Below are 21,283 nucleotides of genomic sequence, written 5' to 3' on the forward strand. Positions count from 1 at the left end.
AATCTGTTGAGGTGAATTTCCACCCCCTGCCAACCTCCCTCTTCGTGACGCCAACTACCGATCGATGTATTTAGCGCTCATCCCTTCAAAATAAGCGTAGCACTTCATATCCCCAGCATTGCCGGGTTAACTACTCTTTTCCTCTGTTTAGCATAACTGCCATCCGAAACCGAAAATGACCGAAATTTCTTATAAATCCATCGCGAAGCCACCAACGCCCACTGTCATACAATCGCCCGTTCTAATTTCTTACTTTTAGTTAAGCTCTCATTTATAGTTAGTTATAGCTGGTTATAGTTACTTTTGAGCGACCGCTGGAGCTCAATCCTGAAACCTGCGAGATGTCAACCATGGAAGACCATGTGTCAACTTTGTCTCCAAATTTCTTCATCGTAGTGTTTTCGACTCGGAGAAATGGCATCACCTCTTCTCTTCTTGAGCACTCATTCCCTTCCTCAAAGCCTCCTTTATTCGACGATGTGCGGCAAATAAGATAAATTTCAATTCACTTATTTCACGGTACATCTCAGACAATCACAAAAAAACATACAACATAGATATGCATTTGTTAAGTTCATTAAAACCCGCCGAAAGTGACGTCTGCAATCCGCTAATAAATGACCAGCGTAATTATTTGAATTCCAATTATGGGTCTATAATTTATTGAATTAATTTTTTAATCCATTTCAAATACGTGATTAGCAGAATTATTTGCAAGAAAATGAATTTTTTAAATTATTTTATGGCCTTGCATGTCAAACATAGTCAAATTACATTTCATCCGTATTGATGGCTGGGTGTATTTTGGAGAGGTGTATGTAAGGAAAATTATATATTTCATTAATTTTCTTCCTTTTCGAGATTGGGCTTATCCGATAAGTATTACATGTGACATATCAACATGCTATTATATTTGAGTTCGCGCCTGTGCGCGCCATTCTAACCAATTTCATTCTGGCCTCTGATTGGTAGTTGATCAATCGCGCCTTGTTTCCTGTTTTTACCTCGAAATGCTCGAAATCACGATGAGTGTTGCATTTTGAAATTGATCCATAGATAAGGAGCAGTGAAGTACTGAATATCAGTGCATTTCATTATTTCGAAATGAGTAATAAGGTATGAAATTAAGGATCAATCTATAAATTTTCATATCGTGTTATAATTGTCTCCGAAATCAGTCGTACATGCCTTTCATTGCAGATTGAAAAAGTTGTGAGCACCTTCCGAAAAGCAGCCCAGTTTCCGTCGGCATCTAGTGCAAAGATATGCAGGAATGATGATTCTCTTCTCGTCGTTATTTCTGAGTGGACACAGAGGAATTTAGAACGGGAGAAGCTAACTCACTTCAAACGCACTCATCTTCTTTCTAAGGAAACACTCACCCTCATCAGGAATCTTCCTCCCGTTGACATTAGTCATGAGTAAGAATAGGTTCAAATTTTGTTGTAAATTACCGTAGTTTTGAAAATATTGCGCATACATGATGAAAGTCGAGAATTTTATCGAAGGAATGTTTTAGGCCATTGTTTTGCTTATAAATAAGTTTCATTTCATCTGTGTTATAGATTGTGTTCTGCACTATCCCACACTGAAAAACTTCAAGCTGTTATACGAGATGCAGTGACTGAATCGGACAAGTCCGGTAATACTAAGAAACAATTCTTAGAAATATGGAAGCACGGGCAGCTCTGGAAAAATTTGGACCTTTCGGCCCTGAATGTTCATGGAGACGTGTATGCTGATAGTAAGCCTCCATTTACTGTGTTCACGCCATCTCAAACGTTTCCATAGTTTCTTATGCCACATATTGAAAGATTCATCTGATTAATCCAGGGGAGGTGAAGTCATGGGGTATAGATTTGGTGAACTTACAAAAACTGTCCTTTTTCTTAGCCCATGATCACAGATATTGTGTGAAATGGTCAAAGAGTGAAGGCAACCGATTTAGGATAGCTATTAATGCATTTTTATTGGTAGACTAATATAGTGTTTGTGTACTTAGTTGCGACGTGAGCTATGTTTACCAGTATTTTGTTTCCTTTTGATGAATTTATTTATTAAAATCCCAATTTGTATAGGGTCTTGACTATGCTTTTAACTCTGGCCATCAATGCCGAATTTATTGCCTTTTAATGTGTCAGTACCAATATTGTATTTAATAATACTATCTAAAAATTTCCTTTTGCGAATATGTTAAATTGTTAATTGAAGATATTGCCTTGATGTTGATCGCACTGATGTCAGGCCAGCTTATAGCCCCTGAACCGGTATTCTGCTTAACATCTGTGTTGCCTCTTTTATTTCAAAATTTGCCTGAAGTTATTAACTAGTAGTGTAATATGCTATTTACTTAGTTTAGAAATGATGCTATAGTTATAGACTCATATCATTTTGAAGAGTTGACCTTCTTTATTTGCACATTTCCTGACATTTAAGTTGGCATCTTTTTTGTGGTCTTAGTAGGGGGAATGAGTTTTTCATCAGTGGTATCAAAGTGGCGTCATGTATCACCTCAGTTCAAATACTTAGGTCTTCTTTATGTTTTGTGTTGAAATTTGTCAAGATTTTCTGTCTTTTTTACGGCTATACTCAGTCATGGAATGGTGGGAAAGTAATATTTTTTTATAGGACTTAATCATTATTTAAAGTAAGAAAGGCCTAATTATTTTTCTCATAATTGTTTTTTCACCCAGGTCATTTTGGAAGTTTTAAGTGGTCACCATGCGAGAGAAAAATTCTTTATGTAGCTGAAAAGAAACGCCCTAAAGCAACCCCTTTTTATTCTGTGAAGCCTGTTGAAGATAAGCTACAAGAAGACACCCAAGATGATGTTAACAAAGTAAGGAAAATTGTTTGAGGGCTGTATGTAGTAGAGTGGTTGACTCAATTCTCATGATAATGATGCTGTTGTTAAAAGGACACTGTATGAAAAAGTAGCATTATGAAGTTGGGGATAGGTATCACTTCTGGTTACTGTAGTTGATGTTTTTGTCGGTTTGGAATAGGTATATCTTTCATAAATAAAATTAAACTCCTTTAGGTTCAAATAACAATAAAGCAAGAGATGGTCCAAAAACATGTTGTTTTTATATTTTTTTTCAGTAGTTCTAAAAGTCACCCCTAAAATGCTGCAATTAGATGATATACAACACCCTCACATTAATGACTAGGTAAAAAGTACACTGATGGTGTAATCTTACTATTATCAATGTTTATTTTTAATATCAGGAATCATCATTGGAAATTTCTTTCTTTGCACTCTGTGGGTATCTTTCATTACTTGAAATTAAATCAGTTTGATATGGCATGACTTGGATAGAAATTTGCTCATGACTCATTTATACTCTTTCTTATACTTGTGTGTCCTGTGGCCCTGATAATTGCAGGGGACTAAGCATGACTTCGTTGAAGATTGGGGTGAGCAGCTGACTGGGAAATCTCAGCCTGTAGTAGTGGTGTATGATATTGAAACTGATGCTCCAGTGATATGGGAGGAGGGCCTACCAGAGGGTTACTCTCCTGCACAAGTGACCTGGGTCCCAAACCTGAAGGCTCAAAGGGGAGTTGCCACAGGAGATATGGACGTTGATGAGGACGAATCTGGGGGAGTTGTGGGAGTTGCATGGAAGAGTGAGCCACGCAGGCTTGGTCTAATGTTTTGCACCAACCGGGAGGGAATTATTTTCCATGCCAACTCATCAGGAAAAATAAGTTAGTAATTTATATCTTAAATTTTATTGTATTTAATTTCTGGTGATAGAATCAAATGAAAATCTTATTAGATGTTTCATTACTGCCAGGTCTTCTGAGGTGGACTTAATGATTCAACCTGTAGGTTAGTTTGGATAGGTCAGGGTAGTACTTACTCCAGGCTCTTCTATAGGCATTGAGATTCACTGATTCAGGCCAGTGATCTATGCACTATGTACTTCGGCGTTAACGGTAAAGCCATAAATGTATAAATTAAGAAAAATGTGCCATCCTTTCTTATCATATATTGTTTCTTTCTATTATACACTTGAAATCTTATTTTTTATTTAATATCTTTAATTTGATAGGTGTTCTGTGGGGAGGTGATGGAGGTGTATCACCACGGTCCCCTAGGTTCAATGCTGATGCTTCTCGATTGGTGTGGCTCGAAAGAAATCAGGGTGGCACTCATGATGGTTGCAGTCGTTTAATGCAGTGTTCCTGGCCGCCTCCACCTCATGGACCTTTGCTGGTAATTATATCCTCTCCATCATTCAACTATGGAAGTTGTTTTCTTTTGTTACCATTGGTAATTCTTTACGTTTTTGAAGAGAGCACCTTATGTTGTAGTAATTTCTTTGGTTTATCAACACATTCATGATTATCTTGTTAATAACTAGTCATCACCTAATGAATATGAAGTACCTAAACAAGTTTGTTGGTAGCATTTCTTATCTAGAGGAAACATTGGCTCACTGTCTGGAAGAACATTATTTTAGGCATCCTTCATGAATCTTCTTGAAAACTTGGCTGCTTAAACAGTTAGTCAACTTCTATTGTGATGTTCTCTTCAATTTACTGCATGAACAAATGGATATGCCCTGTGTTGCTTCGGAAAATTCCAAAGGTGCCAAATTTGGAATTTTTTGGCATTCTTGAATTTTTTGAATGTTCGTAAGAAAAGGGCTTACTGTACAGCCAATTAATGAGTAGTAATGAGAGGTTCCCCAAGGTTCCACAGCAATGAAGCTTAATAAATGATGTTGTGATGATGCTGAATTATCGCCTACTGAAGAAAGAACCATAATTGATGCTCTTGGGCACAGGGCACTAGGAGAACTTAAATGTAGCATAGTGTATATCCACATAAATACTCTTGCCATGGAAATTCGTAATGAAGTTTTTTTTGTAACCACCGGAACTGGGAATGAGGTTTGTAATTTTGTGATAACGTTTCATTTACTATAGGTTGGATTTGCCTTTTCATCAGGACCAACGATTTGCTTCGTAAAAACAAAAACTTCTTAATAAGGTTGTTTGAATTAAAGAGAGTCTACTGTAGATATTTTTTCAATTTGCTCTTAGATTAATGTAATAAAAAGAAATTCATGAGTTTTGGTGGCATAAATACATACTTGTATTCACCTCCAGAAGACTAGTGATCTCCCCATAATTCCTTGTCCATTCAGAATTTTTGAATCACTAAAATAGTGTTTATATGTTCTCAGTAATTCTGGAAATCCAATGGTTATTCATGAATTGCAGTACATTGGTGAATCTAGTGAAAAAATTTCAAGGACCTACCCACTTAGTATGCATTTAAACCTAAGCCCTACCCAAGTAACATTTTTGGTTGGCCCTCTGTTGGCAGATGGTGGGACACAGCGGTTGGCCCATGGTATGATTTGGCCACCTTGCCAACTGTATCCCAACCAACGATTCCCCAACGATGGGCCAACAGAGCATTACAGTCGGGCCTTCGTATTCCCAACCAGAGGCCAACCCCTCTCCAACGATACACTGTTGGCCCTTTTAAATTCTGCCATCCGTTTCCCAACAAAAGCTATATTTTACTGGCATTTCTCATTTTTATAGAATGAGAGTGAAATTAATTTACCTTCTCACTTGATACGATACCGGTAGATAGAATCTTTACCTTTAACTCCCTATAAATCAAAATGAAATTAAATACATTAACAATCAATGCTATAGGACAAAGTAAGGTTACAGTGGTTAAAAAGGGAAAACCAAAAATCAATATCAGTTCAGAAGGTCCCCAACTTTTATTTTCACAAATTAGGACAATTTTTATTAGGACAAAATTAGGAAAATTTCAACAGCACCTTTCCATATTACAATATGGCACACACAAAAACTGTCCATCTTCTTTATCGGGCAACAAAACGCACTTAGATAAAATGTGGGTGGACTGCAATTTGCATCCAGGTACTAATTTTTTTACCACAAATATACCAATGGTACCACTTCTAAGAGGTAGTTCAAAGAAATCCTCCTTAATTTCAAACATGTCACACTGCAAGATGCACACCCCTGAGTTATTTGATTCAATTGCCTTCACAATTCCTATTCTCTGGTCTTCGGTAACGAAATTGTTAAGTTTATTCCATTTTACTTAATTGGATTAATAAGTGCAAGATTTAGGGATACTATTAATAGGAATCACAGAAACACTGATTGAGTATAATAGTTGATGTATTTTCCATAAAATAATAATTGTGCAGTTGTTATTTAGGTTTACTCATACAAATTCAATCTCATTCTCTTCAGAGAGGACTAAATCACTCACTTTGTCCATTGAAACACTGTTTTCATTAAAACTTCCACTTATACTAGATATGCCACAATCTGAAAAAATATACATATCGATCTATCTAAATTAATGATGAAAAGTTTAAAATTCCACGAAACTATCTGTTTAAGGTAACATGATTTTAGGAATGCCAGTTTTGTAAGACGTACCAAATGAGGTCAATGCCTTATTTTTGTTAGAAGCACTCGACTTATTTTATTTAACTGCTATCACAAAGACAAAGCCCTTACAACCAAACAAGTCTTGGTTGTTAGGTTGCTAGGGAAACATGTGAACCGTATCCTGCAACGTATGCAATCGAGGTATACATCGTGCTTATTCACGGCCCATATCGAACTTCCATCAGTTAAGTTAGACTCGAAACAGACAGATCTTATAAGTCTACAATTTTTCATGTGCCCTCCGGGATATATATACTAACAAGTCGCATTAAAGAAGCCTCCGCTTCTTGGAACCATTTATGTCAAATACCATGCTGAAAACACCAGAAAATTAGCAGAACATTAATTAAAAAAGAGTTGTACATAATTTCCAAAAATTATCTTATAATATATTCTTAAAAAATTAACTTAAAATAATTATTCTGCCTGCACATAGTCGGTAGCACTGACTGTCAAAGCAAGCGATTTTATGCCATCCCTATTTTTTAATGAATAGATGCTACCGATCCGATAACCATTTGATACGATAAATCGATTACAGTGGAATTTCGCCCATCTCTACGTTGAAGATCTTGTCGGAATTTTGTTTGCAGCTCTCATGGCGGAAATTGAGGAAATGGTATGATGTCCCAACGGTGGCCCAATGATAATCTATTTCGTAGGGCCATCGTTGGGGATTTCCGTTGGGCCAACAGCGGGATTTGGTAGGCATATCCACCCACAATGAGCCAACCGTGACTACGGTTCCCCAACCGAGGCCCAACGGTCAATGTTACTTGGGTATTCCTTTTCAGTTTCCAATTTGCCTACCAGGATCTTTATGAATTTGTAAATAATATGCCTTATATTTATTATGGATTTTTAATCACTATTTGGTAGTTGTAATGCAGGTAATTTTTGTCCCATTTTCAATAATTCTGTGTGTCTACATGGAACTAAAATTGAGGTTAAATTTCCAGGCAGAAGTTGTGGTTGATTTTGGCTCTAAGAGTGGAGATGATAAAATTGAAGAATTCAGGGGGATATTTTGTCTCTCTCTGCCTAAACGTCCATTCTCTGCTGATGGGCAATATCTTGTGCTCAACAGTCAGCAAGAGACATCGATGCATCCATATTTAGTCAATCTTGGTAGGTGGTTTAAAAAATGTGCTACTTTTTTGTATTGATAGTGCCATCTATTTTCTTTGCTGTGTTTTATATATTTAGAGAAATCAAGTTAGTTAATGAGAAACCAATGTTGAGTTCAATACCCAGTGATGATGCCTTATATCGTTCAATTTTCTTGACATACAATCAAGCTATAATTAGCTCATTTATTTTCCACTTATATGAGGGGTGCTTACACAAAAACCAAATGATCTGGATACTACCCGTCTCATCCTCCAACTCGCATAATCTCATTCAGCAAAAAATAATTTGTATCAATCATGCTTATTACGAAATTCCTCCTACGTATAATGAGGCAAGTCCTTGGTCCCTTGATGGTTCTTATGTTCCTCTGTATTTATTTTTACACATATGTAACAAGAGCAGACGATAAAAAATCTGCTACTGTGAAATATTCTTAATTCCCTTGGGCAATCATTATGTATTTTATAATAAAATTTGTTATTAAAAAACAAACTTTTTTATAACAAAATTCGTACCATCTTCCCTCAAAGGATGGTTGCCGCGTGTTCCTGGTATGAGAATGTTTCACTTCACAAGAACACAATGCAAAGGACAACTATGTTGAGAATTCATTACCACTTTTTAATAATTTTGAATTACACTAGCAATCACTGTGTGATCAGGTCTTAAAATAACAGTGCAAAATTACAGTTGGACTTAAACTTGTTATTTTCATCTTATTCCAATTTCAGCAAACCAGCAGTCATTATTTGATTGGCATTCCAGAGTGCATGAGGCTGCATAGCCCATTTGCTAAATGGTTGATCATGCTGAACCGTTCATCTCCTACTTTTATAAATACCGTTGAAAAAGTATCATCAAAAAGTTTCAAGCCTTTTCATACTCTCTACTAGTGTCACTGTTGGATGCACCTCATCACACACACGCTCTCCTGTGTCAAAATTTTCATCCATTTCCTGGCTGCTACCGTATTAGAAAAACCTCTTCTACCACTGGAGCAGCTCAAATTAGTGTCAAATCATTCCTTGACTTATATTTTCAGTGAAGTCTGTGGATGACTCAAATTGTGGCTGAATACGATTCCATCTTATAACTGATAACTTTAGGCTTTACCTCTTTGTGAAACCTCTCCGTATTGGAAATAATTTAATTATGGGCACGACCCGGGTTTCGTAACTTGGTTAACAGTCATCTAATGATGTAATTTCCCTCCCTCTTACTGTCCAATTCAAAAATTCCAATCATCTTGGGAATATGAATAGAAGTTTTGTGAAGTGACTCCCTTCACCATAAGCGACAAATCTTGGCTTAGTGGAAGCAGTGGTGCACAGTTCTCAGCATCACTTGTTGCCTTACCACCTATTAAAAAGGAAGAATGATTCCTTAGTGATACTCACCTACATTGCATGGATTATCGGTATGGCCTTAGGTGGCAAGAATTTGCCGAAAAAGATTTTCCTTCTGCTTGATGTTCAGGGCAGCAATCAATGAATGAAATGATAATTTTGGTCTTTATATTCAGAAGGAAATAGCTTTACATTCTCAATGCACTTTCGGTAGGTAGATCTCCCTAAGACCCTAAGGGTTGCCATTTTTCTGATCATTATCCACATTTAATGTGCTCTTGTTGAGTATTCCACAAGTTCTATTCGCTGAATTTCATATTGCATACCAATGAATATTTGGTCTTCTTGGGATTCACTACTTATTTGCCATAACAATCTTCTCTTCCTAAATTGATCCTTCCAGTCATAGGTTGCATAGGCATGGCTGCCAGGCCTTCTAGCTCATCTTCCAACATCCTAGGGGAAGCGGATTAAGATTTCTTAATTTGAACCCTCTTGTATATTGTCATACTCCACCCTCCTCAAGAGAGGTTAATTTTGTTTTTTTTTTTGTGGTTTGCATAGAGTAATCAAGGCTATGCGCTTGGTTAGATTGGTTGACCAGTTGAGAAAATAAATTTTTCCATGTGATGTAGAAGATGAAATTTAGAAACTGGCTGTATTTCCAGGTCCAGCAGAAACAAACATGTAGTATAGATTTTTTGCCAAACATTTAGGTACTTAGATTTTCACAGAGGTAATAGTGGACTGTGACTGTTGAAAATTGGGTTATGAACAAAACCCAATGGACACCTGGATTTCTTTTTAAGGTTGATGACTATTATTCCAACACACCCCAATGTATGACTAGGGAGGTGGGTTGTGGGGTAGTTTGTAGATGTACAATCAAGCATTTATTTATCTTTTAATAATTTACTGCTTTTTGAGCATATACCCATTAATACCTTGTCGTACGATGGCACTAGCTGGTAGTGTATTTTTAAATTTCAATGTAATTATATTTGTCATTGTATCGTATGATTTTTATGAAATATTAGTAAATCGTCGAAGAATTTTTAATTTCAAGCATTATCAAAAAATTTACTTGTTGTAAAAGTTAGGCATCCTCATGTAATAATGTTTTTTTTAATTTTTTCTTGCGTACTTTCAGGAGAGAAAAGTTTGCAGAGAATTGAGCTGTTTCTTAATGGAAAACCAATTGATTTTGAAGAGAGTTCACTTGTGGTACTGGATGTAGATGAAGACTTGATTGTTTGCAGGCATACTTCTTTGAACCGGCCTCATTCTTTATTGGTGGCAAAGTTAAAATGTAATGAGAAAGTTAGTGGTGAAGCAGTTCTCATTTCATATCCATGTGTTCCAGAGGATATTCTAAAACTTAGAACTCATATTTTCCACCTTCAAGGAAATGACACTGGAGGCAAGTTTGTTTGTAAGCTTCTCTGAATGTCTTGATAAGGATTGTTGCAGTAATATAAGTATTGATTGCTTTTTCTATCATTTATTATCATACCTTTGACCGCTATGATTTTGACATTCTCAATATATTTTTGGCCATATCAGTCACATTTACTTCACCTTTACTTATAAGAGAGTTTCTCCTCTCATTCCATGTAATTCATCACAATTGTTGTTTGTATTGTTAATTGTGTCACATATGCTATTAGTTCCTTTTAAACTTTTGACTGTGGCTTTCATTCACAGATACTTTTAATGATCATATCTCTTTTGAAACCCATAGTCTTATGTTTTATTTTCTCATATGTGAAGTAAATTTATAGCCCCAATTTCTTAAAATATACGTATTTGTATTTGTGTTAAAGAATATTTTGTTATCTAAAAATAATTACTTTAATGCTAACTACTGACAATGCATTCCCGTCTTTTGCTATATTTCTCTACGCTATATTTTTTCATAAAATAATACCATGATGGATGTTAGCTATTTTGTTATCTGTAGTTTCTAATCTTAAAAAGTTATCATTTGTTGGATTTATTTTTTCTAGAACCTTTCTCTGCTATTTACTATGGCCCTACTGAGTTGAAGCAGATACCATTAATTGTTATGCCCCACGGAGGACCTCATTCCAGTTTTGCTTGCGAGTATGCTGCAACAACAACATTTTTTGGACTTCTTGGTAATTTGGCACCATTTGACTTTTCCTTGAATAAACTATAGTCAATTCATATCATGATTGTCGTAAAAGTGCACAATTTGTTCTGTCAGAATGCCTCCTTCCTTGGCCCTGGCAATAAAGTTTGTGCTAGAGAAAAGTGAAAAAGACAATTACGAGAATTTTATTTTGATTTCTTCAGTGATTGTCATTTTCTACAAAAATATTTTAATGAATACACCCATGCCTCGAATAGCGCAAGGGATGCGTTCCTTGGGGTCTTTGTGCTATACAAATTTATGGTACACGAGAGCATTTTAACATTGGGAAGATAGGGATGTGTTCCTGGCAGCATAGGTGTTGGGTATCGAATTTCCTCTAAACCATATATATTCCCATCAATAGCCTTTGAAAACCTTATTTATATAAATGTTTATTGTTTAAAATCTTTAAAGTTAGTAGGCACGCATTTAAATACTTTTATTCACGTTAAAAAAAAATTCATACGTGCTTTTGAAATTCTCTCCTGTCGTGCAGGTCGGCTAACATCTGCTATATCAGGGGTTCGTAATGCATTGCCTGTAGTTGACGATTTTTTCAAACCAGTCTAAAAACAAAACTGTGTCACCGAGGCCCTTTTATCGCTCATCGAAATGTCAGGCAAATGCTACTTTGAATGCCATTTCATAGCTGGCGGAGTTCATGAATGACACATCATTTTAATTTGAAGTCATCTGAGGCATTAGCAGCCACGTGAAACTGTCTTTAAATGCCTTGAAACCTGACCCAGGTTTTCCTTCTCTGAAAATGAATGAACGAGATTGCATTCTTTTCTGAAACAATATTGTCTCGTCAGCACTAAAGACTAGTTGAGGGGGAAAGGAGCCACTTTCAATCATAGCTTGGAGTTCATCAGAAAATGTTGCGGTGACTGCGCTATCAACACTTGCAGATTCACCTGATATCGCCCCACCGAAAATACCTGCTTGCCGTTTAAAATTCTGGAACCAACCGGAGCTTTCACTAAATGTCTCGGAGCGAATACCACCCTCGTCTTTTCGTACAGATTCACTTTGAACTTTCCGCATCTGTTGACCGCTTGGTTGAAGTTAGTGCGGCTGAGGTAACTGATGTTTTAGCTTCGTCTTTATTCAGAATAAGGCATCGTGTGTTTAAACTTCCACGCAATATCACTTTGACGCTCTCCATTTTCAATGCAATTGATGTCTTTCAATTTCTCTCCTGGGTTTATGGTTTTTCTTGATAACCTCTTGATTTTTCTACCCGCATTCCTATTTTTTGCCATTTTTCTCTTGGTTTTTACTCTGTATGGCTCTATCGAAATCACCTTCTACTGCTGAACTGTGTTCCTGAGACGCAGAGGGCCTACAACTGCTGGGAGGGAATCAAGCCATTGTGTTTGAGACTCTATAGCGAACTCTTTTATGTATTGATGCTATTCATACGCAACCTGGCCACCACTTCATTTCTTCCCCGTGATAAGTGAATACCGATGACCTTGAAGGCTTTAGCACAGACCCTATACCTGGAAGTCAATCGCCCGATAAATTCAAAAAAATTCTGATAATACTGTATCGCTGTTATTTAATGCCTCAAATGCTTCCATTGGGTGTATATTTATTATTCCCGTAGGTTTCGCAGACGTCACGTGAAATAACGTATCGCATTTGTTTCTGCAGAGGAAAACGCAAGGTGGTGGAACGATCCTGCCTCGGTAGACTTTTTCTATTATCCAATATAATATCTTCATTATCTAAGCTAAAAAGTCTGCTAAGCGTGCATAATGATGTGATTAAAATTGCTGTTGTTTAAAAAAAAGATACATTTTGAGTGTGATACATACTTTGACAGTCGGCTTCTCGAGCATGATACCTCAGGGTGGGGCAATGTCAAAATAAGGGGGTACATATGACTAACGAAGCGATAGATGGGAAACAAGGAAACCTCCGTTCTCAAATTCAAATCCCAAAACACATTTATAATTTAACAAGCAAGGTTTATTCATGTATTGGCTAATAAAGGGACTTAAATCTATTGACAAAGAAATCCACATTAATGTGTGACCATGAAGAAAATAACCATCAATATGTGACCGCGAAGAAAAAAAAACTTGTCAAAGAAAATGAAAACTCAATGTTCAGCAAATATAAAAACAGATAACTTTTAGCTTTTAGTCTCTTCTGTGCAAATTATTCAGGTATCGCCAACACTGTAAAGACTCTTTCAGACTAAAATAACGTGGCGCTACAAAAGTTAAGTCTCTCTCTTCGTGAAAATTAAGCACGTGTGCGCTGATGGAAAATGGAAAAGGGGGGGGACTCGGGGGGTCGTTCAATGGGAATGTCTCCTCTGCTCTTACTTTAGGAGTCGATGATGCAGGCAAGGGTGTGGTGGTTGCTTGTGGGCCTCGTCGAAGGTGCGGCAGCAGACTTGCTGACACCTTTCAGATTCCGGCATGGGCTGTCCGGCAGTGGGTAGCTTGACCTGCCCTCAATCAGCAATTCACGAGTGTACCCAGATATCAGGCTCTCGTGAGAATCAGAATGACCTGGCCATGTGCTGGTGAATAAACTATGATGGCTCGTCGTTGGCTCTCGCTCCGGCTTGGACTCCACGTTTGCAACTCTCTGTGGCGTCTATGCTTGGCCTTGACTCTCGCCTGCTTCTACTGCTTCTGACTTCTCTGTCTGCTTCTGATTGTGGTTCTCAGGAAAAGGGGGGGAAGGGGAAACCACACGTGGTTTACTACCTCATCGCCACCTTTTTGGAATACTTCACCTCATTTGTTCTTACTTAATTTCGTCGCGCATCCCGGGTGCGCTTTTCAAATCACTTCAAAACAGAACAGTCACTCATGCACATCAAAATTTATATCTCACCAAAAAAATACAAAATATAAATCAATCAACAAGCAAAACAAACACATGGGAAAAGGAAACTCATAGTCTCCTTCTAAAAAATAAATAAACCTTGCCATGAATTTTAGCAATGGCAAAAATGAAAAACGTGCTGTCAAGCTTTGTCGCCAAAATAGGTATTGTCATTGAAATTATACACAGACAATTAATGAGAGTATTCATAGCACTGCAATAAAAACAATTTGAATTAAAATTGGTAATTTAAGAAAAGATTACCTTGATTGTATTTCACAAAAAATATAATGCAGATATTATGGTGATGTCATTTAAGTAAAACAAAAGCAAGCTACTAATATAACATGCATCGGTAATTTAGGCAACAAAGAATTGAAAATGCAGATATATGTCATGCATATCCATATGCATCTAATGGAAGCAAAGACCAACAAAACTTACAAGTATGTGTCTATTGATTTAGCATTCTCAATAATGACTGTGAAACATGAAAAGAGTTGTGAAAGAAAGAATGTGAAACATGTAAGAATGTGTTCAGAAGGGGACTTTATTCTGAGAAGTACGGTATGTTATCCAAAACTGTCTGCTTCTACCAGTGACCATTGCTAACCTAATCACACCTCAGAAAATGCTTTTCAAACAGGTTTGCTGTGCCAGGTCAGAGCTACCTGGGCTACTTTCATGTGACTTACCATCCTCATTGACTCGAGGACGTGGGCCTTCAACCCACGGCCTGCATGCAGCCCGCAGGCTAATTTCTTGCTGCCCCTATAGGCTAAAGAAAATATTGTATTGTGTCACATAATATAAAATATATAATGACACACTCATCAAAAATATACAATATTAAACATTGCATTGAATGATTGAACTTCTTAACATATAAAGATAATTGCTCTTTGAAATTATGTTTTTTCATTTTATTGATGTGGTATTAAAGTGATATTGAGCATTGTGGCCCTCCGAACGATGTGAAATCAATTTTTTCCCTTGCAGTAAAAAAGGTTGAAGACCCCTGCTCTTGGATTATGCCTCACTTGGATGCAAATGATGGGTGTGATGTGCATGTGTTTATAGATGAATAGTTTTGAACAAAGATAATGTTCAAATTTGGTATTACGTTGATTTATTTGGGCACCAATTAAATCATTTCTATTAAATGAGGCAATTTTTTCATTAATTTTTCACCTTTTTTTTTGCAGGTTTTGGAATGTTGATGGTAAATTACCGTGGATCTACAGGGGAGTGGGAATCCGTTGTAAAAAGTCTCCCTGGAAAAATTGGCCTTCAGGACGTGGATGATGTACGCAAAGCAACTAGTCATGCACTATCATCATTACCATTCTTATCGTCTTCTAATGTATTTTTATTTGGTGGGTCTCATGGTGGATATTTGGTAACGATGCTTAGTGGCCTTTTCAATGTAAGTTATGTTTTAACTGTGTCTTTGCATATTTTTTCATGCATTGAAGTTACTTATGAAACTCTGTGCATTATCTTTCAGGCTGACTATAAAGCAGTTGTAACTCGAAATCCAGTCATTGATATTGCATCCATGTGTGTCATATCAGATATTCCTGACTGGTACGTTGCTTTTTTATGCTAAGTAATCCTCCAATGCTTTTTGTTTTTGGTATCTCAAACAAACTACACTTCATGTGATAATTCTCTTTGTCATCCCTTCCTATTTGATGTGATATATGTTCAAGATCTTACTTTTTGATAATAAGGTATCATTTTCACTTTGATTTTTTCCTTTAGTAATATTAAGTAATAATATATATAATAAATATTAAAATAATCTTAAGAAATAGCTGAAGTAAACTTGATGTAGTACATACTTATAGTTCTGGCAGGGCTTGTGCCTATTATGCTTCCCAGGTGCTAACAAGGGAGTGAAATTGAAAAACCCTTTGAATAGGTTGCGCTTGTTAAGGTTTCATCCTTAAGAATACTTAACTCTTGTTTTGCTTTCGATAAGTTATTAAAATCCAATAAACGTTCATTCCATGTTCATGTATATTACAAATTTAGATATTCTCCTTTGTGTCACATTTAAATGCTGCTTCTACCTGAATATGATGAAATCATGTGTTTTTTTTTAAATCAACCTTATACATATGTTTTGACTTTCCATTTCAACCAAAGGTGTACTGTTGAAAGTGGTGTGGGAGAATGGAAGGGTGATGGTGTTTCGTCAACGTATTGTGATACCAATGATCTTGCTAAGATGAGACAAGTTTCACCAATCGTTCATGCTGCATCAGTGCGAGCCCCAACTTTGGTAATGATCGGTCGCCAAGACCTGAGAGTCCCCCCATCTCAAGGACTTCTTTATTACAGATGCCTCAAAGCAAATAATGTCAAAACAAGGTGTGTATGTTTTTAATATATGCTATATTATCTTAGATGAAAAAATTCCCTGATTTTTAAATGAAATTGCCCTTCCTATTTTGATACTTTTTCTTCACCCTTGTCCAATTGAAACTCTTCATCCAAGTCTTAAAAAAAGAGTACCTCTTTGATCACCATGTCAAACAAGTATCCTACTGTTATGTAAATCTTAGTGTATTTTGCAAGTATTCATATTTTCAGGTGCAGTATGAGCTGAAAATTCTGCACATTCATGTGTACTATTAAAGATATCCATCCTAAATGCATTTTGACCAAGGTTATTCTCCAGATAAATTATCTAATTATTTTTCTTACCTAATATCACAATCCAGTATGCTAGAAGTATGTATTATGACAAAATTTTGACAAATTATGACAAAATTAGCCTCCATTAAGTGAAACAAACCACCACATAATGGATCAATTAGCTGAAAAACCCCCACCTTCCTTTTTCACAATCACAATCAAGTAAGGGTTAAGTAAGTTAAGTGTCCTTGGTTCAAATCTATGGTGATGCCTGCGGACTCCCATTAACAAAAATCCTCCAAGGACGAGATGGCCCCAGGAAAGCAACTGGCCTCCTCAACCCTGGGCGTGTGGAACTGTGAAGGTTTACATGCCTTTAGCTTGGTCTGGGATGAGCCATATCTTCATTAATTTAAACTAACCTAAGGGTCGAAACCCTGAGTGAATGATTGTCATACTTGGACTAAAAGCCATACCATTAAAGCTATCACTCATGTACTCAGTGATCCATGCCAGAGGTGAATGAAGATAGGTGAGGGTAGACCTCATCCCATACTTAGTGGCAGAAGTTTGGATTTTGCACATTTTGGATAAGGGAGCCATTTCCTTAGGCCACCTCTCACTTAGAGGATTTAAATTGAGAGTCCTAAGGCTTCACCCAGGATGTTTGTTTTGTTTTGCCCATTTTTCTTATTAATAAACTGATGTCAGGTTGTAGGTATTTTTCATATATTTTCGAGATTCCTATTTTTTTCTGTTACTCTCTTACTAAGTATCAATTAAGTATACATTATATATGGCATTAATACATTTTTCCCTTTTTTTAAGGCAAATTTCTTTTTTTTAAACTTGACAGATGAAAAAAAAACCTAATTCACACTTTTTCCCAGGATTATATTGGGTCATTCATTAACACTTCATCTACATTTACATAAAACCCCGCAAGCCGCCTAAAAGGTGTGTTGCAGGGGGTGTTAGAACACCAGTCGTTTACAGCTAAAAAAAAAAAAGAAGTGCTCTAACGAAGTTGGGACTGGCATTTATTTAAGTCCTTTATGTTTCAGGGGAAAGACGAATTCCCATATCTATCCGTTCGGCAAAACATCTCCCTTAATTTATCACTTCTATTGGACCTGGAAATAGTGAGGCTCTAATATTATGATCTGTATTGCTCTTAAAGATATCCATTCTCAAATGTTCTAGCAATCTAAGCCTAGCACGCTGCCTCACATAACATCTGGTAAACCCTGTCTGCACGTCCATAGCAGTTTTTGACGAAATGCACAGCCTTCCTTTCTATTTTATTCAGTTTGCGGATTAAGTCTTTCTGCACCGGATTCCATACGCTCGCTGCATATTCAAAGTGGGGTCGGACAAGTGCTAAATAGCACCTTTCTTATACTTTCTCATCCGAAAATCTTCCTACATTACGCTTGACGAATCCTAATTTCTTCAGGCATATGCTGCAAATATTCTTTATATGTCGTCCCCACGTGAGGTTCGAGGTTATCATAACTCCCCGGTACTTCACTTTGTTTGTTGCCTTTATATTAGTACCATCCACTGTATAAACATGGTTATAGTTGGACTAAATCCGCAAGAAATTTACCGTCATGCATTTGCTCAGATTAAGTTCGAGTCTTCACTCTTAGTTCCACAAATTAACGTTTTTTTTAAATCCGATGATAGAATTTCATAGTCGGAGTGTTCACTTATTTTGCGATAGATGACAGCGTCGTCAGCAAATAAACGTATTTTACTGCTAATGCGGGAGCAGAGATCATTAATGTATATAATGGACAGTAGTGGGCCAATTATGCTTCCTTGTGGAACACCTGATGTGACTTTTACAACATCAGAGCTAATTCCATCAAGAACTACTTTTTGTTTACGATCACTGAGAAAGTCGCGTAACCAGTTTGGAACTGTTTCGTTTATTCCGCATGACCGTGATTTCTATAAAAGTTTGTTGTGAGGCACCGTGTCGAAAGCTTTCTTAAAATCTGGAAATAGTGCAACAACTTGTCTTTTCGATTCACCAGATTTTAGAACGTCATGAAGAAAGAGCGCGAGCTGTGTTTCGCATGATCTACCCTTTCGGAATCCGTCATGGAGAAACTTGCGTCTGTCCTAGAAAGCCATGATATTGCTAACAATGATATGCTCAAGTATCTTGCCCATAATCGATGTTAATGAAATCGGACGGTAGTTGCCTTGGTCCTGTCTGTTTCCCTTTTTGAATGTGTGTAACGCTTGCAATTTTCCAGTCTAGCTGTAACTTTCCTTCGGATAGTGACTTCTTGAATATTATCTATAAGTAAGTTGCGATCTGTGGAGCTAACTCCTTGAGGACACGCACGGGTATTCCCTCCAGACCCGGAGATTTACTATTCTTAATCGATTGTAGTTGTTTAGTTATCCCATCACGTAGTATAGATATTTCTTCCATCGATTCCTCTGTGTATGGGATGTCTAAATTAAATACTTAATTGCCTTCGCATCATTACAGTTATGGCATAAGTTCCAAAGGCTACAAATTTTGCTACCCAGTAAATGCAGAGTGCTAATAGCATTAGCCTACATGTACTAAAAATTAAATTAATAAATGTGCCCATCAGGCAGTAGGCTTTAAGTTTTTGGGATATTTTGGCAGCCGTGCTCAATAGTGCTCGAGGCTGTTACATTTTAGGTCAGACTGATTTATGCTTGAGTTGAAAAAACGTATGCTTTTTTTTTAAAGTGCTAATGTTATAAATTGCATTAAAAAAATTGTTGTGTTGATTATGTCTTTACAGGTTGCTCGTGTATGATGATTGTCACTCACTGAGTAAAGTTCCCAATGAGATGGATAACATAATTAATTCAGCACTTTGGTTCATTAACCATATGATTGGTGACCAAACTATGTGATAAACCATGTGTCATACCTTGGATTTTCGGGTAATATGAAAATAATATTAACAGAATTTTAGTGAATTGTAAGTATTTTATTTTTGCAGGCTGTAAAAGGATCCTTTGAATTTGTGCATTTTTCTATTGATTGTGGCTGTGCAATATTTAGATCGTGTCCTGGCAGTATTTTGGAAAACTTATATGATTTAAATTACTACGATTCATAATTCATTGAATTCAGTCAAAATAAAATAATTTAAGGTTTAAAATTTTCAAGATATGTTAATTATTAGTTAATAGAGGGCAATTTAGTAGTCCTAACATGCCATATGACTTAATGCTTTTCCCATATTTTCTAACTCATACAAAGCTCACAAAGTGTCTACATTTTTATTGGATTCTCTGAAAAAAAAGGTCCAATTTTTTATTATGCGTCGTTCATTTTTTTTAAATCTGACAAAGAACTGATCTTGCAATACAACTGCAGGCAAATTTAGTGAAGTGGTCTCATCCAAGTTTTTTGCTAATTATTTTAGTGATGGCAACATTTGAAGTCTTACACGAGTCAAATTTCAACTAATTTTGAATGAATACATCTCCAATACATTGTTGTTTGTTTCTGCTGATAGAAATGGCTGAAAATATAATTCTGTTTGTGAATCAAACGTTTGATTGAATGTATATCAGTGGTTACCTGACAGCATTGGATGTCTTCTGCTGTTCGGCTTGGACAATATTGTTTGCATTAGGTAATTCATGGATTGATGGCTTCTCATGGAATTCTTTGGGGGAAAAAATCACATCTCATCTGTGGTGGATCCGGATAGGGGCTAAGGGGAGCTATAGCTCTCCCCTTGGGTATCCAATTTATTCCAAAAATGGCAATGGCAATTGTTCAGACCCCCACTACTGCTGGGAGGTTGCCCCTAACCTAGCCCCCCGTCATCCCTATCCTGGATCCAGTGCTGATCTAATGTGCCAGAAAATATGCTATCTTTGATCAGTAAAGTACTTTTATCCAAGAATTGAGCTCTTATATCCCAGTCTATGATGGAAAAGTAACTACTGATGGTTTTACACTCCAAGTTTTTCCAAATAGACTTATGCTATGCTGTAGATATAAACCTAGTGTGTGATAATCTGTTTGTTATCAGTTGTCCTGCTTCTTAATTATGGCAGGTCATCCTCATAATCCAAGAGTTAATTATCTGGAATGGAAAAATGAGATTCAAATGGATATGTACCTGTAAGTCTTGGGATTGTTCTCGTTAATAGTATTTTTATTGATTATTATATTATGTATATATATATTTACCCTTTTTTTCCATGTATATTTTAACAATTCCTGGAAAATATTTTATGCATTGTACTGTTTTGGAATTTCCATGTTTGTGTAATCATTGCCATTGTCTTGGATTGTATCCTCATTAAAGGGTCTCTGTGGTTGAATACTACAGTTCAGGTACTGTGCCATCTTATGAAGTCTCAACAGGTATTTTAATCAAGTATCGTTTGCACATGTGTATTCAACTTTTTGACTTTTATAAAGTTTGATACATAAAAATCGATTTCAATTTTAATATGTAGTTTTATTGGAATTCCCATGGTTTTCAATCATCTGGACGTAAATTAAATGAGTGCAATTCAATAATATACCTAGGTTATGGTTTGATTCTGTTAAAGAAATTTAAAAAGTAAAAATGCTTTCTTTTGTCTTCCAATGACATAGGCTACTTAATGTCGTCAAACTGGGATTTTTTCCTCTATGTAGGGAGCCCAACCTATTTTGCAGTGGGGATTTTTT

General features: G+C 36.4%; 1 protein-coding gene across 1 annotated transcript; it reads left to right on the forward strand.

Annotated features, from left to right (window-relative positions):
- The first annotated feature begins 994 nt into the window (after positions 1-994).
- Positions 995-21,059, forward strand: LOC124159172 (acylamino-acid-releasing enzyme-like). Its single transcript, XM_046534792.1, has 13 exons — positions 995-1,116; positions 1,201-1,421; positions 1,566-1,744; positions 2,694-2,839; positions 3,387-3,711; positions 4,059-4,222; positions 7,422-7,590; positions 10,090-10,359; positions 10,946-11,077; positions 15,150-15,370; positions 15,452-15,531; positions 16,096-16,320; positions 19,383-21,059. The coding sequence occupies exons 1-13, from the start codon at positions 1,105-1,107 to the stop codon at positions 19,495-19,497; spliced, it is 2,259 nt and encodes a 752-aa protein (XP_046390748.1). The 5' UTR covers positions 995-1,104; the 3' UTR covers positions 19,498-21,059.
- Positions 21,060-21,283: the final 224 nt, after the last annotated feature.

The sequence above is a fragment of the Ischnura elegans genome, chromosome 5, assembly GCF_921293095.1.
Source record: "Ischnura elegans chromosome 5, ioIscEleg1.1, whole genome shotgun sequence".
NCBI lineage: Eukaryota > Metazoa > Arthropoda > Insecta > Odonata > Coenagrionidae > Ischnura > Ischnura elegans.

What these genes read in the sequence shown, in the direction of transcription:
- LOC124159172 (XM_046534792.1), top strand. An exon ending in TCAAGGAAATGACACTGGAG is followed by an intron (nt 10,360 to 10,945) that starts GCAAGTTTGTTT and finishes TATTTTTTCTAG; the next exon opens with AACCTTTCTCTGCTATTTAC. An exon ending in AACATTTTTTGGACTTCTTG is followed by an intron (nt 11,078 to 15,149) that starts GTAATTTGGCAC and finishes TTTTTTTTGCAG; the next exon opens with GTTTTGGAATGTTGATGGTA.